The sequence below is a fragment of the Oncorhynchus nerka genome, linkage group LG24 (assembly GCF_034236695.1).
Source record: "Oncorhynchus nerka isolate Pitt River linkage group LG24, Oner_Uvic_2.0, whole genome shotgun sequence".
Lineage (NCBI taxonomy): Eukaryota > Metazoa > Chordata > Actinopteri > Salmoniformes > Salmonidae > Oncorhynchus > Oncorhynchus nerka.
This window is the reverse complement of record NC_088419.1, coordinates 15,996,671-16,015,825: the sequence shown is the minus strand read 5'-3', so window position 1 is coordinate 16,015,825 and position 19,155 is coordinate 15,996,671. Positions and strand designations below refer to the sequence as shown.

The 19,155-nt window shown below is 43.6% G+C and overlaps 1 protein-coding gene across 1 annotated transcript; it reads right to left on the bottom strand.

Annotated features, from left to right (window-relative positions):
• Positions 1-806: 806 nt before the first annotated feature.
• LOC115107555 (apolipoprotein B-100-like) lies at positions 807-18,627 on the bottom strand. Its single transcript, XM_029630958.2, has 28 exons — positions 18,513-18,627; positions 17,623-17,652; positions 17,309-17,421; positions 16,922-17,067; positions 16,626-16,773; positions 16,030-16,182; positions 15,687-15,811; positions 15,503-15,588; positions 14,977-15,418; positions 14,775-14,889; positions 14,534-14,680; positions 14,221-14,432; positions 13,908-14,103; positions 13,609-13,788; positions 13,279-13,473; positions 11,147-11,314; positions 10,819-11,024; positions 10,549-10,731; positions 10,307-10,437; positions 9,992-10,199; positions 9,739-9,911; positions 9,403-9,566; positions 9,211-9,320; positions 8,729-9,102; positions 2,573-8,611; positions 2,340-2,451; positions 1,821-2,007; positions 807-1,696 (listed from the first exon to the last, which is right to left on the bottom strand). Exons 1-28 carry the CDS (start codon positions 18,565-18,567, stop codon positions 1,220-1,222), a joined length of 10,875 nt encoding a protein of 3,624 aa, XP_029486818.2. The 5' UTR covers positions 18,568-18,627; the 3' UTR covers positions 807-1,219.
• Between the last annotated feature and the right edge of the window lie 528 nt (positions 18,628-19,155).

The following is a 19,155-nucleotide window of genomic DNA, read 5'->3' as shown; positions in this document are numbered from 1 at the left end:
CAAGGACATTTCTAAGTGACCCCAAACTTTTGAACTGTAGTGTACAGAAGCTTAACGTTAATATTTCTTAAACTAGACCATTAACAAATTGTTTGTTTTAAAGTGTTTCTCTGTTGAATGTTTGAGACTTTAATGGTATAGAACGTGTTATTTTTTTGACAGTTGAGAAGTTCAGTGAATGAATTTGCAACAAAGTTGCATCTCACTTAAGTCCCATGCTCATAGAATGGCACTCTCTAAGTTTCAGAAAATATTGCCTATTTTTTGCTATTGAAGTAACTTAGGAGGATCTGTCACACACCCGACTGTACTTAAGGTGCAGGAGATGAAGAGCAATACCGTAATGGAATAAAGTCTCCGCACACTCAGAATCAATGCACAAATTGAATTTAATTAGCTTTCGGTCTCAAGAGCTTCAACAGAGCATACACAAACACACAGTGACCACATATAGCTAATGTGTGTCAATGCAATCAAACATGAGCAACATCTGCGTTTAAACACATACTTGAAAGCCTAAAATATACAAAATACCACAAAGTGAGGTTTATAATGTTTTCACCATACTTAAAAATAATTAATGCTGTATGGTATAATTAAGCAATAAGGCCAGAGGGCCAATATACCACGGCTAAGGGCTCTTCTTAAACACAAAGCAACGCAGAGTGCCTGGATATATTGGCCATATAACACAAACCCCAGAGGTGCCTTATTGCTATTATAAACAGGTTACTAACATATTTAGAGCAGTTCAAATAAATGTTTTGTCATACTCGTCAGCCAATCAGCATTCGGGACTCGAACCACCCAGTTTATAATAGACTTTATTGATACACTTTACTCTTTACATCTTGAATAGGAAAGACAAGGGAAGTGGAACACAACAAAGTATTGCATTTCCATGTTGGAACATCAGGTGTCATTTTCACAAAATAATAATACAACATATTTTTATCAAGTTGTACATGTTAACTTGACTGCTATAAATAAATGCTGAAACACTTATTGGGCTAAGTGTCATTTTTTTCCCTCCCAAGCGAGTATATGTGTTTAACAGATGGCAGTGTTTAATATACTCAGGGTTCAGTCTGTGGGTATCTCTCTGGTGGAAGGGAAAGGTCGTTCTCAAGCCTTCCACTAACTTTCACGAAAGCCTCATCAGAAGCCTGCTGCAGAAGACCAGTGATGGGGAGATTGAGCTGGTTCACCACAGACATGCTCATCTCCATGACTCCACGTTTTCAATGATCACCTGGATGGCCTGCTCAAGAATGGAGGCAATGGTGCTGGTTAGCTGTTTGAGGAGCAGCAAAGGCAGGGTGGTTATCGCCTCATAGCCAGGCAGCTTCAACTGGGTCTCCTTCAGGAACTCAATGGCAGCATCCAGGAAGACCTGGATGGTTTTCTTGCACTGGGCAACAGTGTCCCTGAAGAAGAATGACAGCTGGAGAACATGGTGGCAGACAGCATTGAATGCTTCCTCAATGCGTTCGCCTGAAGTGAGGATGGGCGTGATGATCTCGAACCGGTCTGCAAAGCTCTCCAGGGTGGATGTGATGGCAGGGAGTCTCTCCTTCAGGCCCAGGAGCATGTCGTGGAGGGCCTCCTTGTTGTTGGCAACCTGTAGTTTTAGATTATCGGCGTCATTGGAAGTAACTCTGATGACCAAGATGTCAACATCAACCTCTGGGGCAGACTGTTGGATATAGGAAAAACACAAGAGTAAATAACAATTTCTAAATAATTTAACAATAGGGTGACATGTATCTGACGTGTAAATAGGCACACAATAAACATTTTAAAATATGAAAGACACTCACAGCATAACGGCTGTAGAGTCTAGCGCTCAGCTCAGATGGTTTCCTGCCCTGGAGTTCAAGACCCAATAACCCAGTGGATGGAGTAGAGATGGAAGCACTGACTCCATCTCTGCGGGCAGCATAGCGGAAGTTCACATCAGTGAAGGTTGGGCTCGTGATGTCCACATTCAGGGTGTGGCGGGAGACACTAAGAAGTTGAGGAAAAACATGACAAGCATATTCAGTTGGCATCTTAATTTATACTTGTGTGGTTAAGGTAGTTCTAAAAGTAAAGCTCAGCCTTTGTTTTATCTCAGACAGAGATAAGGAAGTTGAGATACTTTTTATAATATTTACCTTCCCTCATCTTGGCGTTTCTTCCGGGTATTCACATATCAAATAAAGCCAACTGTGTTAACTGATATTGAAATATCTTCAAATCTACATAATGTCTGTTATTTTGATTAACATTGTGAGACTAAATAATCTTCCAATGGGTATTAAACATTGAGAAGGGGTCTGTTAAAAAGAAAGTATTACCTCATAGCCTGGGTAATCACATTCTGAATGTCCATGGTCAGGTCAGCATGGGTCAGGGTAATCTTGCCAGTCAAGCCCAGGGCTTCATTCTCAACATTTGCTTTGATGGAAGCTGTTGAAAGTAGTTAGAGTTACAAATCATTTGAATAACAATTTACAGTAAAAGATCGGTGACAATATGATTCGTTTTTCAGATATTACTTAAAAATAATGCCAACTTCTAAGAAATTTACCATCCATGTCATAGTCCAGGAGAACAATGGCAGAGGTAGCAGATGACTTGAGTGTGGCTTTGAAGACAGGGGAATCACCCTTCAACTCAGCTGCCATATCTGTGGTGTACACAGGAGTAGCAATATTGGCGGTGGTAGAGATCTTCTGCTTGGTACATGTCAGCTCGACAGCAGTCTTCTCAAAGAGGGAAATATCACCCATGTTGCTTGGTTGAAACATGTCAATCTCAACATCAGCAGTCAGTGATGTCAATGGTGCAAAGTCAATGGTAGCATGGGCTACATGCTTTCCATTGGTGTTGAAAGTAATCACATTGGCCTTATTTGTGCTCATAAATTTCAGCACTGCATACACACGGCTCACGGATGCCTCAACAGCCAGGCTCTCGTCCACATCCATCTCCAGGACAATTGTCTCACCGTTGCTGAGTTTAGCATTGGCAATGATCTTTGAGGTGGAACGTAGGCCATCAGCATTCAGGTAGATGTTAGCTTCATTGTCCAGAGCTCCCAAAACAGCATTGTATTCCAGGATTGTGCCATCAATGTTGCCCTTGATGGATGACTCCACAGATATGTACTCAAGGGTTCCCTCTAGCTTCAGGCTGTGGTCAGCCTCTGCCTTGCCAATTGTTTTGATAAGGGGCAGGTTGAAATCACCTTTCAGCTTCAATGTAGAGGCAGCATTTGGCTTGGTCTTGGTGTCTGCAACAAGTTGCTGGCTAGCTTCCAGATTCAAGATGGGCAGAGCAATCTTTGCACCGGTAGCCACAGACACCGCAGCTTCCAGGTTGTCAGTGTTCAGGCTGATTGTGCTGTCATGGTTTCCCTCAATGTGGGGATTCTCCAGAGACAGGGATGTGGCCAGCTTAAGTCCTCTTTTGGTGGTCAGGCTGCTGGTGCCATCAAGCTTGACCTTAAGAGCTTCAAATACAGAGGCTGTGGTAGCTCCGAGACGGAACACAACGTCGTCCTCAATGTAAAGTCCAGCATTGGCATTCAGATTGAAGATTGGTGACTTCAGGGAGAGTTCGGTTATCAGGTTGCCCAGAGAGTAAAACTGACCCTTCTGGTACAGGAGCTTGGAATCAACATCAAGAGACTGCTCAGTGGTGGTCAAGATGTTCTTCAAGCCAGTATGCTCATACAGGTTCAGATCATTGATGGCTGGGATGCGCATGTTAAGGAAGGATAGCTCAATCTCAGGGATGTTGATAGGGGTTGTCAAGAATTCAAGATTAGCCTCACTGTTGACAGTAGCAAATATACCAGCCTCCTTTTTGTTGTTGTCAATAGTGAAGTTGTAGGAGTATTTGTACTGGTTGAAACGGGCAAGAGCCACAGTGTTGATCTGTTGAGCTTCAGGCTTGATGATGGCAGAGTAGTCATTCTGGAGATCAATCTTGGCCACCAGTGCCTCGTTGAAGCGTAGCTTTGTGTTTCCCTTGTTCTGGAAGTCAAAGACAACCTCACTTCGATTAATCACAATGTTGAGTGAGTTGGACAGGATTCCACTGAGATCTCCAACAAGCTCTGTGTCATGGTTTGCCTTCAGTTCAATTTTCAAATATCCATAGTCAGCTTTTCCAGATGCCACCAGAAGGCTGTTCTTGACCTCTGGGCCTTCTGCTTCAAACCGGGCATCAAATGTGATGTGACGGTACATGACTGCATCAGCGTTCAAGGTCTGCTTCATCTTCAGAAGGACAGTGTCGGTGTCAGCGGAGATTGTCAGCTTAGCAGTGCTGGGACTGATGGCGAAGTGAAGGTCACACTTGTGTGTGCCCTCGTGAAAGTTGAACTTCATAGCACCATCATTTCCAACGGTCAGAGTGATTGTTGTGTCCTCCAGGCGGGCAACAGCCTTTTGGGTCACAGAGGCTCCATTGGTGAAGCCAAGGATTGGGATATTGATCTGGTGGTTGTAGGTGGTGTCCATAGAGGCAGATATTCCACCCTCCATAGCAAAGAATGCATTATTGACAATGTCAGCCGTGTAGTGTGCAGTGGTTGCCTTGACTGTGGTCTTAGCTGAGGCCTGGGTTGAGAATCCGTAGATGATCACTGATGCCTGATGTTCAACTGCAAGTGCATTGTGAATTAACTTAAGGGTCTCTGCAACAATCATGCGTCTCATTTTGGGGATGGCAACACGAACACTGGAGTTCAGGTTGAAATTGAGGATCTCAATACTGGGTGATGTGGCCTGGGTGGCCAGGAGAGCAGTGAACTGAGGAGTCATCTCATTTTCAGTGTTGTTCCAGAGCTCAGCAGAGCTCCTGATGCTGTAGACTGGGGTGATGACACTGATCTCACCATAGAGCTTGCCAAAGCAAGGGACACTGATCTCACTGGGGATGGCAGGGAGCTTGATCTCAGGGATCTGGAGAGTTGGAATCTCTAGGAGCTTCTCTGCGGCCACCTTAGGGAGGGCAGGGAAGGAGAACTCTGGGAATGTGATCTCTGGGAGAGTAATGTCAGGTAGGGTTGGCAGGTAGCTCATGGTCAGGTCTCCAAAGAAAGCATCCAAATCAAGCATCTGGATCTCAAAGTTGACAATGAAGTCGATGAGCTCTATGACCTTCTGCTTGATATCGTCAAAGGAAACAGTGGTGGCTGGCACTGTGTGGAAACCCAGGATAGTGAACTCAGGGATATCCAGCTGTGTTGGAATTTCAATCTCCTGAAGCTTCTCCAGGCTGATCTTCATGGAGGGTATGACCAGGTCAGTGAGAGGGATGGTGAATGAAGGGAAGTCCAGCTCAGCTGTCTTCAGTCCAGTAACAACTCCCTCAATTATCTGCTTGACCTCGCTGACAATTTGTTGTTCACCAGCAAACTTCTGGATCACCTCAAACACATTGCCGAACACCTCATTGATGACGGTGGTAACCATGGTGTAGTGTTCGCTCAGCTGATGCAGGAATGAGATTATATCATTTCTGAGGTCCATATCGGTGATTCTCTGCTTCAGGCTGTCCGAAATTGCCTTAAGGTCATTAAGGATGGCAAGGTCAGCTATGTCCTTCACTGTTTTGATCATGTCTGCAACCTTGATTTTCCTCAGATGTTCAATGAAGTTAAGTGCAGATGACACAACAAAGTTGACAAACTCTCTTGAAGCCTGAAGTTTCTGTGGGATCTCAAGTGCCTTGATCAGCTCGTTTACATGAGCAGTGTATTCAGCAATCATCTGGTTGACTTCATCCACATAGGCATTGTAATCAAATGACTTCAGCTTCTGGATAACAGAGTCGAGATACTCGTTCAGCTGGTCAATCACCTGTTTGATCTCAGTAGCTTTCAAGTAGTTGATTGTTTCCTCCAGCATCTGCATTACTGTCCCTGGGATATCGATGGCCTTCAGCTTGTTAACAAGGACCTGAATTGTTTCACCAATTTTGAATTGCTTAATGAGGTCCACAACCTTCTCCAGGACTGCGTAAACCTTCTTGTCAACATCATATTTGACAATCACTTCTGTCAACTTGGCATGGAAAGCATTCAACTTACCAAAGATGTCAAAATCCTGAATCACTGCCTTGACAGGCTCAATAGCCTTGCTGAATCTTTGCCAATCTTGCTGAAACTGATCTATCATCTGCTCAACATAAGCTTCCAAGTTGAGCGAGGTAATGTAGTTCCTCAGATCCTCAACAAATTGGGTTCTGTCAAAGTTCTCAATGAACTGCTTCAATTCACTCACTGCATTTTCAAGCTTAGCTTTGATTTCAAACTGGGCATCAATGTCGTGCAGGAGTGCAATGCTGCTGTCCTTCAGTTTCTGCATGTCAATCTGCTTGATCAGCTCTTCAATGGCATCAATGACAGCTATGATAATTGTAGTTAATTCATACTCCTTGTTGATGGCATTCAGCTCCTGGTTGAGCCTCTGGATGACAGTTTCAGACAGGATGCCACTTGCAATCATATCCTTGGTAACATCAACAATTCCCTGAATGCGGGATGACAGATCAATAAGCAGTTTTTCAAAAGCTGTCTTGAGGTTCACCAGAAAGGCCTCTAGGTCTTCCAGAGAGATGTCATACACCTGGGTGAGGGTAATCAGGTCCTGTTTGAGCTGGACAGCCTTGCCTTCAAGATTCAGTTTGGTAACAAAGTCACTCACATGCTGTGGCAGAGCCTCAAGCTTAGCCTTGACCTCATCACTATTGATGTAATTCTGAATAGCCTCTGCCACGTCAACAATAGTGATCTTGATGTTTTCCAGGATGGCAGGCAAACTTTTAAGGAAGGGCAGGTTAATCAAGTGACTGTCAGTGTTCTTATCATACTTCAGGAAACCAGAAATTGTGAATTCCTGCTCTTCACTGGCAGCTATGTTCAGGAGGCCGGTGAGGAGGGTTGCAGACAGCTCCAGTCCAAGCCTTTCAGCATTGTTGTAGGCACTCACTTCCTGATTGAGGGCATGGTTGTTCACCTTGGACTTCACCCTGAGTGTGGCTTTCTGCTCCTGGGGAGTCAAAAGTGTGTCTATCTTGTTGTCCAGTGTGGTCTCCAGGGAGAAGCCATTGTCCAGCTTCTGAGTGATGGAGGCTCTGCATTCATGAGAGCTGGCAAAAGCCAGGGGCTGTGCTTTAAGAAGGAACTTTCCATAGAGCTGAGCGCTCTGCTTGCCATACAAGATCAGGTCACCATCAGCATTGAAGATGGCGTCAAGATTGAAGTCGAAGGGAATAATGCTGGCACGGATGGTGTTGTCGAAGCGGAAAAGCTGGGAGTTGAAGCGGGCATCATTTTGGATCCTTGCAGCAAGGCCAACAATTTCAAGCTCAGTGTTGTGGCTCATGTGAGCACCGAGGAGCTTTCCAGTAGTGCTGCACTTAGCATTAGCTGTCAAGTCTGCATAGTTGATCTCATAGGTGTGTTTGAGCTCTTCCTCATCATAGGCCGCCTTCAGGCTTCCAGTAAAGTCAATTTTGTAGACCACTGCCTTTAGCTGAGCCTCGTTGACTAGGTTGGCTCCCAGCAGTTTCAGGTCATTGTTCACATTTACAGAGGCAGTGTAGTCCTGCAGGTCAATGGTGATGTCATGTGCATAGGAAGTGCTCTCGCTGACGATGGCCTCAGCCTTTGAGGTGAGGGCAAGGGTGGAGAGAGTGATGGTCAATGAGTTGGCATTCTCAACCTTCATGTCATTCAATGCACTCTTGGTCTCAATGGACAGAGTTGCCTTGGAGGCATCAATTCCACCGTTGAAGGTGTTCTCCATGGAGAACGGGCCCTGCAGGGTGGTTGTTCCGCTTGTGGCCAGGCCATCCTTGTGCATTGTCAGGGTAGCTTTGTGTGCAGCTTTGTTCTCAAGCAGCTTTACAGTGGCATCACTGTTCACAGCCAGACCATTGACATCCAGGGAGCCAGTGAGAAGAGAGTATATGCGATTCGTTGAGTATTCAGTGTTGGTCTCCATCTTGATTGTGACTGCTCCAGAGCCAACAGAACCCTCAACCTGGTTGTGGATATTCATGCCAAGGGCAAGGGCATTGGTGTCACATTTCAGGGACAGCTGGTTATCCTTGAAGGCAAGTTCAGCAGCATGGGTCAGGATGTCTTCAAATGCATTCGTGTTAGACACAACAGACAGCTCGCCATTGGCAAACGATGCAGCAATGGTGTTCTGGGCCATAAGAATGGTTGAATCAATTTTCAGGGAAGAATCAATCTTTGCCTCTGGTCTGAATGGGAAGATGGTAAAAGACTGGGTGGTGATTGTGGTGCCATAGACAGGTCCTGCTTTGACTGTTCCCTCCAAGTTGCTATCACCAGAGATCTTCAGTGTTGGAGCCAGTATTGGCGCTTCAGTATTGAAGCCAACTTGGCCGGTGTGCTCTAGGTTTACACTCAGACCCATGGGGCTTGTTGCTTCGATTTTGCTGCTGGATTTCACATTGATCTTGTTGTCTGTAACAGTGCCTACTTCCCTTATGCTAATGCTGGCATCAATGAGCTTGTGGCTCACGGAGGTCTTCACATGGGCCTTGATGGAATCAGCAGGAGTGGTGGCAAGCAATCCAGATCCTATTTACAACACAGAAGGAACAATGATTGATTATTGCACAACTAAACATGTTCCAGATGGTGTAATTCTCTATTATTTACAAAGGCATTAGAAAATGTCTGGAGGTGGAACACTACCTTCAATCTTGATGCACAGGAGTTCCATTGAGCAGCTGCCTGTCACATCAAACTTGGCAGAATAGCTTGGTGTCTCAGCGGCATCTTTGCCAGCAGACACTGAGCCCTCCAAGTTGTAGAAGTTGCTCTTCACTTTTGTGGACAGCTGAGCTTTTCCAAAGAGGGGCACAAACACATCAAGGGTCTCTGGGATGAAAAGCTCAGGGATCGGGATCTCCATGGATGCAATGTCCAGGCCAAGCAGGGGCAGAGCCAAGTGTGGTGTGGTCAGTGCAGCTGGGAAGTTCAGCTCCTCAGATGATTTTCCACCAAGAGGCAGGGGAATGGTGATGAAGATACGCTCATTGTTGAAGTGGTAAGCAGCTGTGGCCTCACTGTTTAAGAAAATTATATTTAATCATTAATTAATCATGGAATCAAAAAAAATCAGTTAATGTATTGATAGAAAATTATTCTTATGGTAGTTGATTGAAGTAACTTACGCATTCAGGAACAGTTTCTCAGGCAGAGTCATCTCCGGCATCTCAGGGACTCTCAGGTTCTGCATGTATGGGATATCAGCAGCATATTTCTCCAGGTAGTTGTTGGTTGCCTGTAATATAAATATATAGTCATATATTAAGTTCAGAGTGGACAAAATAGTGATCAGATGATAAGTATTTTTTTTAAATTACCTCCACAGACTTGGTGAGGATGTGACGGACCTTCATGTCAGTCTGGCCCACCTGCTGATCAAGAACATCACTGACCATCTTCTGGAATGCCTCAGCATGAGGGAGGATGTTCTGGATCTCAGAGTTCATGTCAGACTTGACCTCAGCCACAATCTTCTCGTCATCTACAAAGTAGGAGAAATTCATTGTAAATTAAATTAAATTTTAATGACTTTCCCATGGATACTTGACATTTAAAGCCTGGCAAAGCTCTCAGAAACGTACTTCAGTTAAAGTTGATCAAGAAGCTAAACAATTTATCGTACAAAGGTTGGTCGATATTGAAAGCCTGCATACCATATTTTAGGGTGATCTTTTGCACTGAGGTGGTCTCTGGGAGCTTGATGTCACACTCAAGCTCAAGTTCCAGTTCCTCACCACGCTTCACGTTGGCTGTAACTGTGGCGTCAGCCTTGATTGAAGGGACAATCAGCTGCACCTGCAGCATAGCATCCTTCATGGCCTCAATTCTGCAAAGAAAACCATTAGTCAGTTGGAATTTGGAAAAACAGAAGAAACCAAAACATGTGGGGTAGCATTGTCAGCTTACTTAGCGCGGCCAACCAAGGACAGCTGAGGGATGTTCTTGTTGATGAGGTCAATGGAGATGGAGTGTATTCCTTTGCCCTTGGTGTTGCCATCAACAACGCCCAGTCTGATTCCGGCCTCCAAGTCAAAGTCAGGGATCTGGATGTCGGTGGTTAGGACATTCTTCCTCCTGTTGTACTTCACAGTGGCTGTGGCTGTGGGGTCAGCACCTGTGTCCAGGATAAACTGAATAAGTTAGTCACCAAGGAAAAGGTTGTACGTTAGAAATGGAAGGACTGTTTTACTCTAAAAGAGGGATTTTGTAACTTAGCTATACCTTCTGCCTTCAGGACCACCTTTACAGTGTCAACTTTCTGACCACCCTCTTCTCCCTCCCTGAGAAGTTCGTAGCCGATGGTGGCCGTGTATTCAGTGACATCCCCAGTGGGGTGGAGCTCCACAGCAAGCCTAAATAATTGTTTCATTTCCAAAAGTTATGGCTAAGATCAATTTCTACCTGAAAATAGGAAAACATAAATGGAGCATGTTAAAATGTATTTGCATAGAACTAGTACTTACTTGCTATCTCCGGTAAAGGGGAAGTAGGGTGCAGTGTCATGGGAGCTAGCATCGGAGTACTGAAGGGTGGTGCAGTACTTCATACCAGCTAAGAATGGAGTGCACTCAGACACATCAATTCTGTCCTCTACCAGAGACGGGATGGGTTTCACTCCAGCAGAGGTCACTTCGAACAGCTTGTTGCTATAATAGGGGTCGTGGAAAGGAAATGTTTAGGCTCTGATAGATATTCGTCATCAGGTATTATCTGAATGATACTCTGACACTTACGTGATGCTGATGAGCTTGGCAGGACCCTGAGGAGCAGGGATGGTCAGCTTGACCTGTTTGTCAGCCATGACGAGCTTAGCACTGAGCCCACTCTCGTGGTATAGGCTGGTGTGCATCTCCAGGCCAGAGAGAAGGTACTCAGGAATGTGGGAACCAACCTGGGCCACAAACTCAATTCCAGCGGAGGGCATGAATGAGACCTCGCTCTGTGGGAAAGGGATCCGTCCAAGTATATTATACAGATATGCAAAAAGACTGACCGACGTCACATGTATTAGGGTTACTACAAATAGAAAACAGATCAGTGAAAATAAATATAAAAGTTTACCATGTCGGGTGTAATGTGCAGTCCTCCCTTGATGCCAGGGGTGAAGGTACCAGACAGGGCAATCTTCAGTGGCACACCAGTGGCAGTTGGCAGGAAGAATTCGTTATCCATGAAGATGTAATGGGCGAAGACTTCATTGTCAGCGTTGGTCATCAGTCCCTTCATCAGCTGTGGAACATGTACAGTTGAAGTCGGAAGTTGATTCACCTTAGCCAAATACTTTTAAACTAAATTTTTCATAATTCCTGCCAAATTCCCTGTTTTAGGTCAGTTAGGATCACCACTTTATTTTAAGAATGTGAAATGTCAGAATAATAGTAGAGAGAATTATTTATTACTTATTCCCTGTGGGTCAGAAGTTTACATACACTCAATTAGTATTTGGTAGCATTTCCTTTAAATTGATCAACTTGGGTCAAAAGTTTTGGGTATCTTTCCACAAGCTTCCCACAATAAGTTTGGTGAACTTTGTCCCATTCCTCCTGACAGAGCTGGTGTAACTGAGTCAGGTTTGTAGGCCTCATTGCTCGCACATGCTTTTTCAGTTCTGCCCACAAATGTTCTATAGGATTGAGGTCAGGGCTTTGGGATGGCCACTCCAATACCTTGATTTTGTTGTCCTTAAGCTATTTTGCCACAACTTTGGAAGTATGCTTGGGGTCATTATCCATTTGGAAGACCCATTTGCGACCAAGCTTTAACTTCCTGACTGATGTCTTGAGATGTTGCCACATTTGTCCCCATGTGCAGTTGCGTTTGCAAGTCTGGCTTTTTTATGGCGGTTTTGGAGCAGTGGCTTCTTCCTTGCTGAGCGGCCTTTCAGGTTATGTCGATATAGGACTCGTTTTACTGTGGATATATATACGTTTGTACTTGTTCCCTCCAGCATCTTCACAAGGTCCTTTGCTGTTGTTCTGGGATTGATTTGCACTTTTCGCACCAAAGTACCTTCATCTCTAGGAGACAGAACACGTCTTTCTTGAGCGGAATGAAGGCTGATTGGTCGCATGGTGTTTATATTTGCGTACTATTGTTTGTTACTATTGTTTGTACAGGTTAACGTGGTACCTTCAGGCGTTTGTAAATTGCTCCCAAGGATGAACCAGACTTGTGGAGGTCTACAATTTTTTCTGAGGTGTTGGCTGATTTCTTTTGATTTTCCCATGATGTCAGGCAAAGAGGCACTGAGTTTGAAGATAGGCCTTGAAATAGATACACAGGTACACCTCCAATTGACTCAAATTATGTAAATTAGCCTATCAGAAGCTTCTAAAGCCATGACATAATTTTCGGGAATTTTCCAAGCTGTTTAAAGGCACAGTCAACTTAGTGTATGCAACCTTCTGACCCACTGGAATTGTGATACAGTGAATTATAAGTGAAATAATCTGTCTGAAAACAATTGTTGGAAAAATTACTTGTGTCATGCACAAAGTAGATGTCCTCACCGACTTGCCAAACTATAGTTTGTTAACAAGAACTGTGTGGAGTGGTTTAAAAAACTTCCGACTTCAACTGTAGATTTCAGAGTTAGGGTAATTTACATTTTTGATCATTAAATGTCATTCTTGTCAGATTAATTCTCAACCCTCCTCACATTTTCATCCATCCATATGACCAGCACTGTTCTATTCTGACTGCACTAGACTCCAGACTTAAAGTAGAGACACTCCCTCCCTGGTTGAGAGTCAAACTTGATGAAGGTGGTCTTCTCTTACCTTGTGTTGTTATTGATAACGTCACTGGTTAGTCTGACAGATTGGTCAATTATTAAACACTCTTGGCATGAAAGCAAGAGATGTTTCTAGTTTTCAACACCCACAGTGTTTGAGGACTGTACACAATGTTGAAGACTTGTTTGTTGTGCTACTTTGACTCCATTATGTGACCGCTATGCTCCCCTTATATACGGTGAGTTCCAAACGTATTGGGACAGTGATATTTGCATCTGCATTGCTTGCTGTTTAGGGTTTTAGGCTGGGTTTCTGAACAGCACTTTGTGACATCGGCTGATGTAAAAAGGGCTTTATAAATACATTTGATTGATTGATTGATTAACCTATAGACTCAAAAACTATCTTTAATGTCTATGTGAATTGATAGTGTTGCAATTTAATGTATCTTGTACATACATCTGTGGGGAACATCTTGAGTACGTTGTCAATCATCAGACCAGCAGAGTAGGCCATCTTCTCTATCTCATTGGTCTTCAGGTATCCAAGTTCATTTCCCAGCAGTCTCAGGTAAATCATAGCCTCAGGGGACTTCTGAGCCTTCAGATCCCTAACCAGTCTGTTGAGGTTGCGGCCGATTTCTCTCATGATGTTCTGGGAAGCATGCAGAATATTTTTTTCAAGGAAAGAGACAGTTAGCTCATGCTACAATTAAATAACTAGGATTAAAATCACACTAATTAAAATGTTTTGTAAGGAAAGAGGAAGAAGTAGTATGGTTTTGAATACCTGTCTCTTCATTCTGTCTTTCTTCAGAGCGGGCATCATCCTCTTCATGACCTCATTGACCTGCAGGGGCATCTTGTCAGAAACGAAGTAGACGGCCTTTAGAACCGTGTCAGGGAAGAATCCGTTCTCTCCGAACAAAGCCTCAACAGTTGGCTCAAGTCCTTTGCCTTCCATGCCAACCTTACAAGTGAAGAGAATGTTCACCATGAGACTGATAGAAAAATAAGTATATATTCTGTAAAAAACAAACATAATCTCTATAAGAGGCTTTGGGAAACAACTTAAATATAATTTCTTACCTCCACCATGTCCACATTGTAGCCAAAGGCCTTCAGAGTCATCTCCAGCATGACTTCCTTGGGCAGATAGCTGGTGCCCTCAAAGAGCATATTTCCTTGCACAGATCCAATCATGTAGTTGCGTGAGAACTTGGTGGGATCCATGACAGTTCCAACCTCATTGTCCTGCAGGGCATCAAGAATCTTCTGTCTCAGCCTTTAATGGAAGGAATAATTTATTACATGGTCAAACCTATGATGAGAAAGGAACAACTGAACAGAATATTTCTGTTAGCTGAGGCAGTAAATACTGCAGATGATATCTCTCACGTACTCCTGGGTCTCCGCTGCAGTTGATTCCAGTATGTTAGTCAGGTGGGAGATGACAAAGCTCTTGGCCTGCTGGTCTTCTTCGATGGGCAGAGCGGCGGCCAGCTGAGCTAGTTCAGCAGGCTGGGGGTCCTTCATCAGCACCAGGTAGGCAGCAACACGCTTCTGCAGGGGGCTAGCACCACTCAAAAGAACCTGCATGAGCACCTCTCTGCCCTGTAAACAGGAGAATGTGTATAACAGTACTGCAGTGAACGAAGAGTTGAAGGTTTCCATATATATATATATTTAAAGCTAATAGGATAAGAGTGAGTTACCTCCTCAGGGACAGGGGTCTGTCTGAATGCCTGAATGGCAGCCTGTTGGACTTCCAGGGAAGCGGCGGGCTCGTTTACACACTGGATCACAGCAGACTTCAGGGCAGGACTGGCGGCTCCCATGGCTGCAGCCATGTTACCAATAACCTGGGGAGCAGAAAGAAGCAAACATGAATTATTCTGATTCAAATTGTTGATTGAGTAAATCTGAAACAGCTAAGGGGAGTGATGGAACATTCACCCTCAGGATCAGGAAGTTCTGCTCATTGTCACCGGTGCAGTCACCCAGCTGGGCAACAGCAAACTCAGCCACAGCCTCGATCTCAGGGGTCACTTTGCCCTCGGCCGTGTAGAATCTGATGAGGAACACATTGTCAGAATTTCATTGTCTGCATCTGCTTAGTTCAATTTAGAAAATATGTTGCTTTAAAATGTCTGTTTACCTCTTGACAACATTGCTCAGGGCATACAGGATAGGCTTGCTCTGCTTGTACCGTGCCATAGCCAGCATGTCGTTGACCAGGAGGGCAGAGGGGTTGGGGACCAGTCCCATAGCGAACACGATGGCGTCAACCTCAAAGGCAGAGTTGTCAAAGGTCCTGAGGATCTGCATGATGGCACTGCTGCACTCTGGGGTACCGCACTGGGCCAGAACCTGGTAGGTCAGGGGTCCGGATACCTTCAGTGCCTCGGGGATAGCAGGGCTCAGGGTCTCAGCCTTCATTCCACGGACCATGCTCACAAGCTGCTGGAAGAGGTGGGCTCTCTTCTCACCATTGGACAGAGTGGCCAGTTCCCTCAGGACAGCCAGAGGAGCATCCTTGTCCTGAACAACGCTCTTGTCCTCAGCAGCCTCCATTGGCAGACCCTTAAGGTTGGCCACATCTGCAGGAAGATAAAGTCAGTTTTGACACTGAAATCCTTTTTCAATCATCTCCATAATTAGAATGCAATGTAAGGGATACTTACTGTGGTCAAAAACTCTCTCATTGTATGTGGAAACCTCCAGCAGAGTCAGGAACTGCTTGCCAACGTTGGTAACTCCATACTCTCCCCTGTGGAAAGCCAAAGAGATGATAAAGACTTATGCAACATCTCTTAACATTGCAGGTGCGTATTTCATAAAACATTATAGGCATAATGTTTTACACACTTGTGAGAGAAAGGCACCAGGATGTGGTTCTCAGTGCAGGCACCAGAGGTCATGTGCTTCTTGTCATTGTCAAACTTGTAGTTGCAGGTCTGGGAGCTTCTGATCAGCTGAGCAAGAGGATAGTGCTGTAGGAGGAGACATTATTATTGTTTAGGTTTTCTTGGAAAGGAGTTAAAAAGTGAATTAGGAGTAATATTAGTTGTCATTTCAGCTACTGGAGCAGAGAAAGATAAGTACTTTGAAGGGTTTTTGGGAAGGAGTTAAAAAGTGAATTAGGATTAGTAAATGATTTAGGGTGTATTTCAGAATCTAACCAGCAACTTTTACTGTCTTGCAGTCTTACCATTCCAGAGATGAGGGCCAGGGGGCTGGTGTGGTCCCTCTGGGGGATGAAGTGGTCACATTTGGACAAGTCCCTGTTGAGAGTGATGTCAGTAGCGATGTCCTCCATGGCGTTGACGATGTAGTTGGTCTTGCACATGCCGTGGATGGTGGGCTGAGGGGAAAGTCAATGATCCTTGACATATTTGAATAAATATAAATACTGATTTATGTTTTCTGAAAAACTGAATGTGAGAAATTGCTCTCTGCAGAGCCATGAATATAATTTTCCTTGCTAGTCTTGTACCTTGTAGTGCATCACATCGGCGTGCCAACAGTACTGCATACCCTTTCATTTATTATTGCTTTATTACACAATAATTACATTTTTCTTTCTTGGATTCACTAAAACAAGCACCAATATGTACCATTGTTTTACCAGGTAGTTTCCAATTGTATTGAATAATATGGAGTAATAAGGTACACACTGTTTTTAATAAAGTACCCATTAGAGTAATAAAGTACTCAATACGAAATTACTTGCTCATATCACTGAAACTACACTGTAATACAAAGTGTATAGTTATGATTAGGTGTTTTCTGACACGATCAACATACCATTTTCTTGTTGTTCTCCTCTTCCAGCAGGGGCACGGCAAGGGCAGACACGATACCTCTCTTAATGTTCAAGATGGTCACGGACTCATCCTCCTCAGGGTACAGTTTCACATCATACACTCCCTCAACCACAACCTTCAGAGGATGTCTGAGCAGGGAGAGAGAAGTGAAAGGTTGGTTACCAGTTGTTAACTCCAAATTACAATGTGCTTAATAGAAGAGAGGACAAGGAATTTTTAACAAATATTGGGGACAAGGGTTGGGTTAGGGCATTTGTGACAGCCTTGGGGTCTTACTTCTCCATGGCAGCAGTAAAGGCATCAGATCCGGGGGCAGGTCCGAACACAGGGTTGCCCTCTGCGTCCATATCAACAACCTCACTCAAGCTACAGCCTGTGGTGCGCAGGATGTAGCTGCAAGACTGAGGAACTTCAATCTCGACCTGTAGGGGGAGACAAAGAGGTCACAATGTTTACTAATTCTGCAAACATAGGAGACAGGACAGCATGACAGCATGAGAACTTGTGGGATACCCTATGTGATTAGAACATGCTAGCTTGCGTTCAAATTTGCTAGAAATTGCTGCCGTTGTCTCCTTGCAAACAATGACATTCAGTTTTTTCACGAGTCACCAGTATGTACACAGCATAACTTTTATGTTAATGTAATATTGATGGGCTTACCTTGCAAGAGGCCTTTGGTCCGTTCCTGAGGTTGGAAGCTCCATTCACGGCATTCAGGGACTCTGCTTCATATTGGTATTCATATTTGTGAAGGCTCTTATACCTTTTTGCCACTAGGGTGGAGGACAGAAATATATTGCAAAGTTAACACAGATAGTTAATTATATTCCAAACAAGCTCATCTACTACTGCTTAACACATAGAATTGGACTCTTTATTGATCTCGGTAGTAATCGTTGGGTGTGCGTCCGAGGGCAATAAATAGCCTGCTTTCTGTTAGAGCTAAATCAAAGCCTTTGTGATTCTTCACTTACGTAAGCATGTGGGATTTTCTTCTTCAGCATCTGCAAGGGAAAGATGCATAATTACGTGTCTTTTGAGATACAATGAATTTGAAAATGTGACTAGCGACTGTCTTGCTTATTAGTCTATGAAAAATGTTAAAGGAGATATTGGCCCGAGCACAATTCCAATGTGCTACCACTCCTTTAACCTTTAAAATGTACAATATTTGATGCACATTTCTGTAAAAGAATGTAATACATCTTTCTTAAATGTGTGGTGTAAAATGTTGGGATTGGGAAGAGGGGCAGAAGATGAGGAAAGTTGGAAAGGGTTATATAGGGCAGGGGGGCGGCAACAGTGAGGGATTACTTTTGGCCCCCAAAGTTTTTTTGTTAAATTGTTGTTGTTTTGTTTTGTCATAAAAGCCTGTAAAATCAAGAGGAATTCAGAGAAAAATTTGTTAAATTTAGGAAATCTGTTCCCAAGTATTCCCACAAATGTTTTTAAAAAAGAGAGGTATGTGATCATGACTCAATGTAATCAAGATATAAAATGTATTCTTATTTTGCAAATACAATATCTTTTTGGCCTTAGTTGTGGTCAATTTGCAGTGTACAAGTGATTATAACTGTGTTCCTGACCGTCCGCTCTGACAAAAATCGGCCTGCGGCTGAATATAGGTGCCTACCCCTGATATAGGGTAATGTAAGATGCTTCTACTTTGTGATGTGATATATTAACATTCCAATACATACAACATTTCATACAAAATATGTTTATTTGACATCAATTTGGCATCTGTTGAAATCTATAAACCTCTCCAAATTAAAACATATGATAAGTGTTACAAAACCCTTTTCTATAGACAGTTAAACAACCAGGTTTTCCAGAAGCAGGGAAAGGTCAGAAAGATACTTACAGGCCAAGGCAAGGGTGCTCAGAAGTAGCAAAAGGCAGAGCTTTGCGTCCCCCATGATGGGTTCGTTGAAGCTCTTTCCTTAAGGTTTGAGAGTACTCAGTCGAGACTGATTCCTTAACCCCAGCATAATGTTTTTATACCCCGAGAGACGGGAGGGGTTGGTGGGAGTCACAGACAGTACTGATGTCCCTGCTCCAAAGTCCATCCCACCCATCCCTTTGGAGGGACACAGGCGAGTGGCTGTTCATGGATTCCAAGCATCTGTAAACGTTATCCATTAGTCATATATATATATTTTGTTAATCACATAGATTTAAGCAGATATAATGATACAGTGACAAGACATTTATTTTTTGACAAGACATTTATTTACCCCCCCCCTATGTTTTTAAGTACATACTGGTATATAGCTACATTGAACTTGTTTTTATTCAATCTCTTTGTATTCTGTGCTTTTTTATATACACCCCTGTTCAAAAGTTTGGGGTAACTTAGAAATGTCCTTGTTTTTGAAAGAAAAGCACATTTTTTGTCCATTAAAATAACATCAAATTGACCAGAAATACAGTGTAGACATTGTTAATGTTGTAAATGACTATCGTAGCTGGAAACAGCTGATTTTTTAATGGAATATCTACATAGC

Bases quoted from the DNA above. Each gene is read 5' to 3' on its own strand.
- LOC115107555 (XM_029630958.2), bottom strand. From the start codon at position 18,567: ATGGGGGACGCAAAGCTCTGCCTTTTGCTACTTCTGAGCACCCTTGCC. The intron at 14,681-14,774 runs GTGAATGTTCCA...TCTGCTCCCCAG, and splicing joins AGAACTTCCTGATCCTGAGG to GTTATTGGTAACATGGCTGC. The intron at 8,612-8,728 runs GTAGTGTTCCAC...TGTTGTAAATAG, and splicing joins CCTGTGCATCAAGATTGAAG to GATCTGGATTGCTTGCCACC.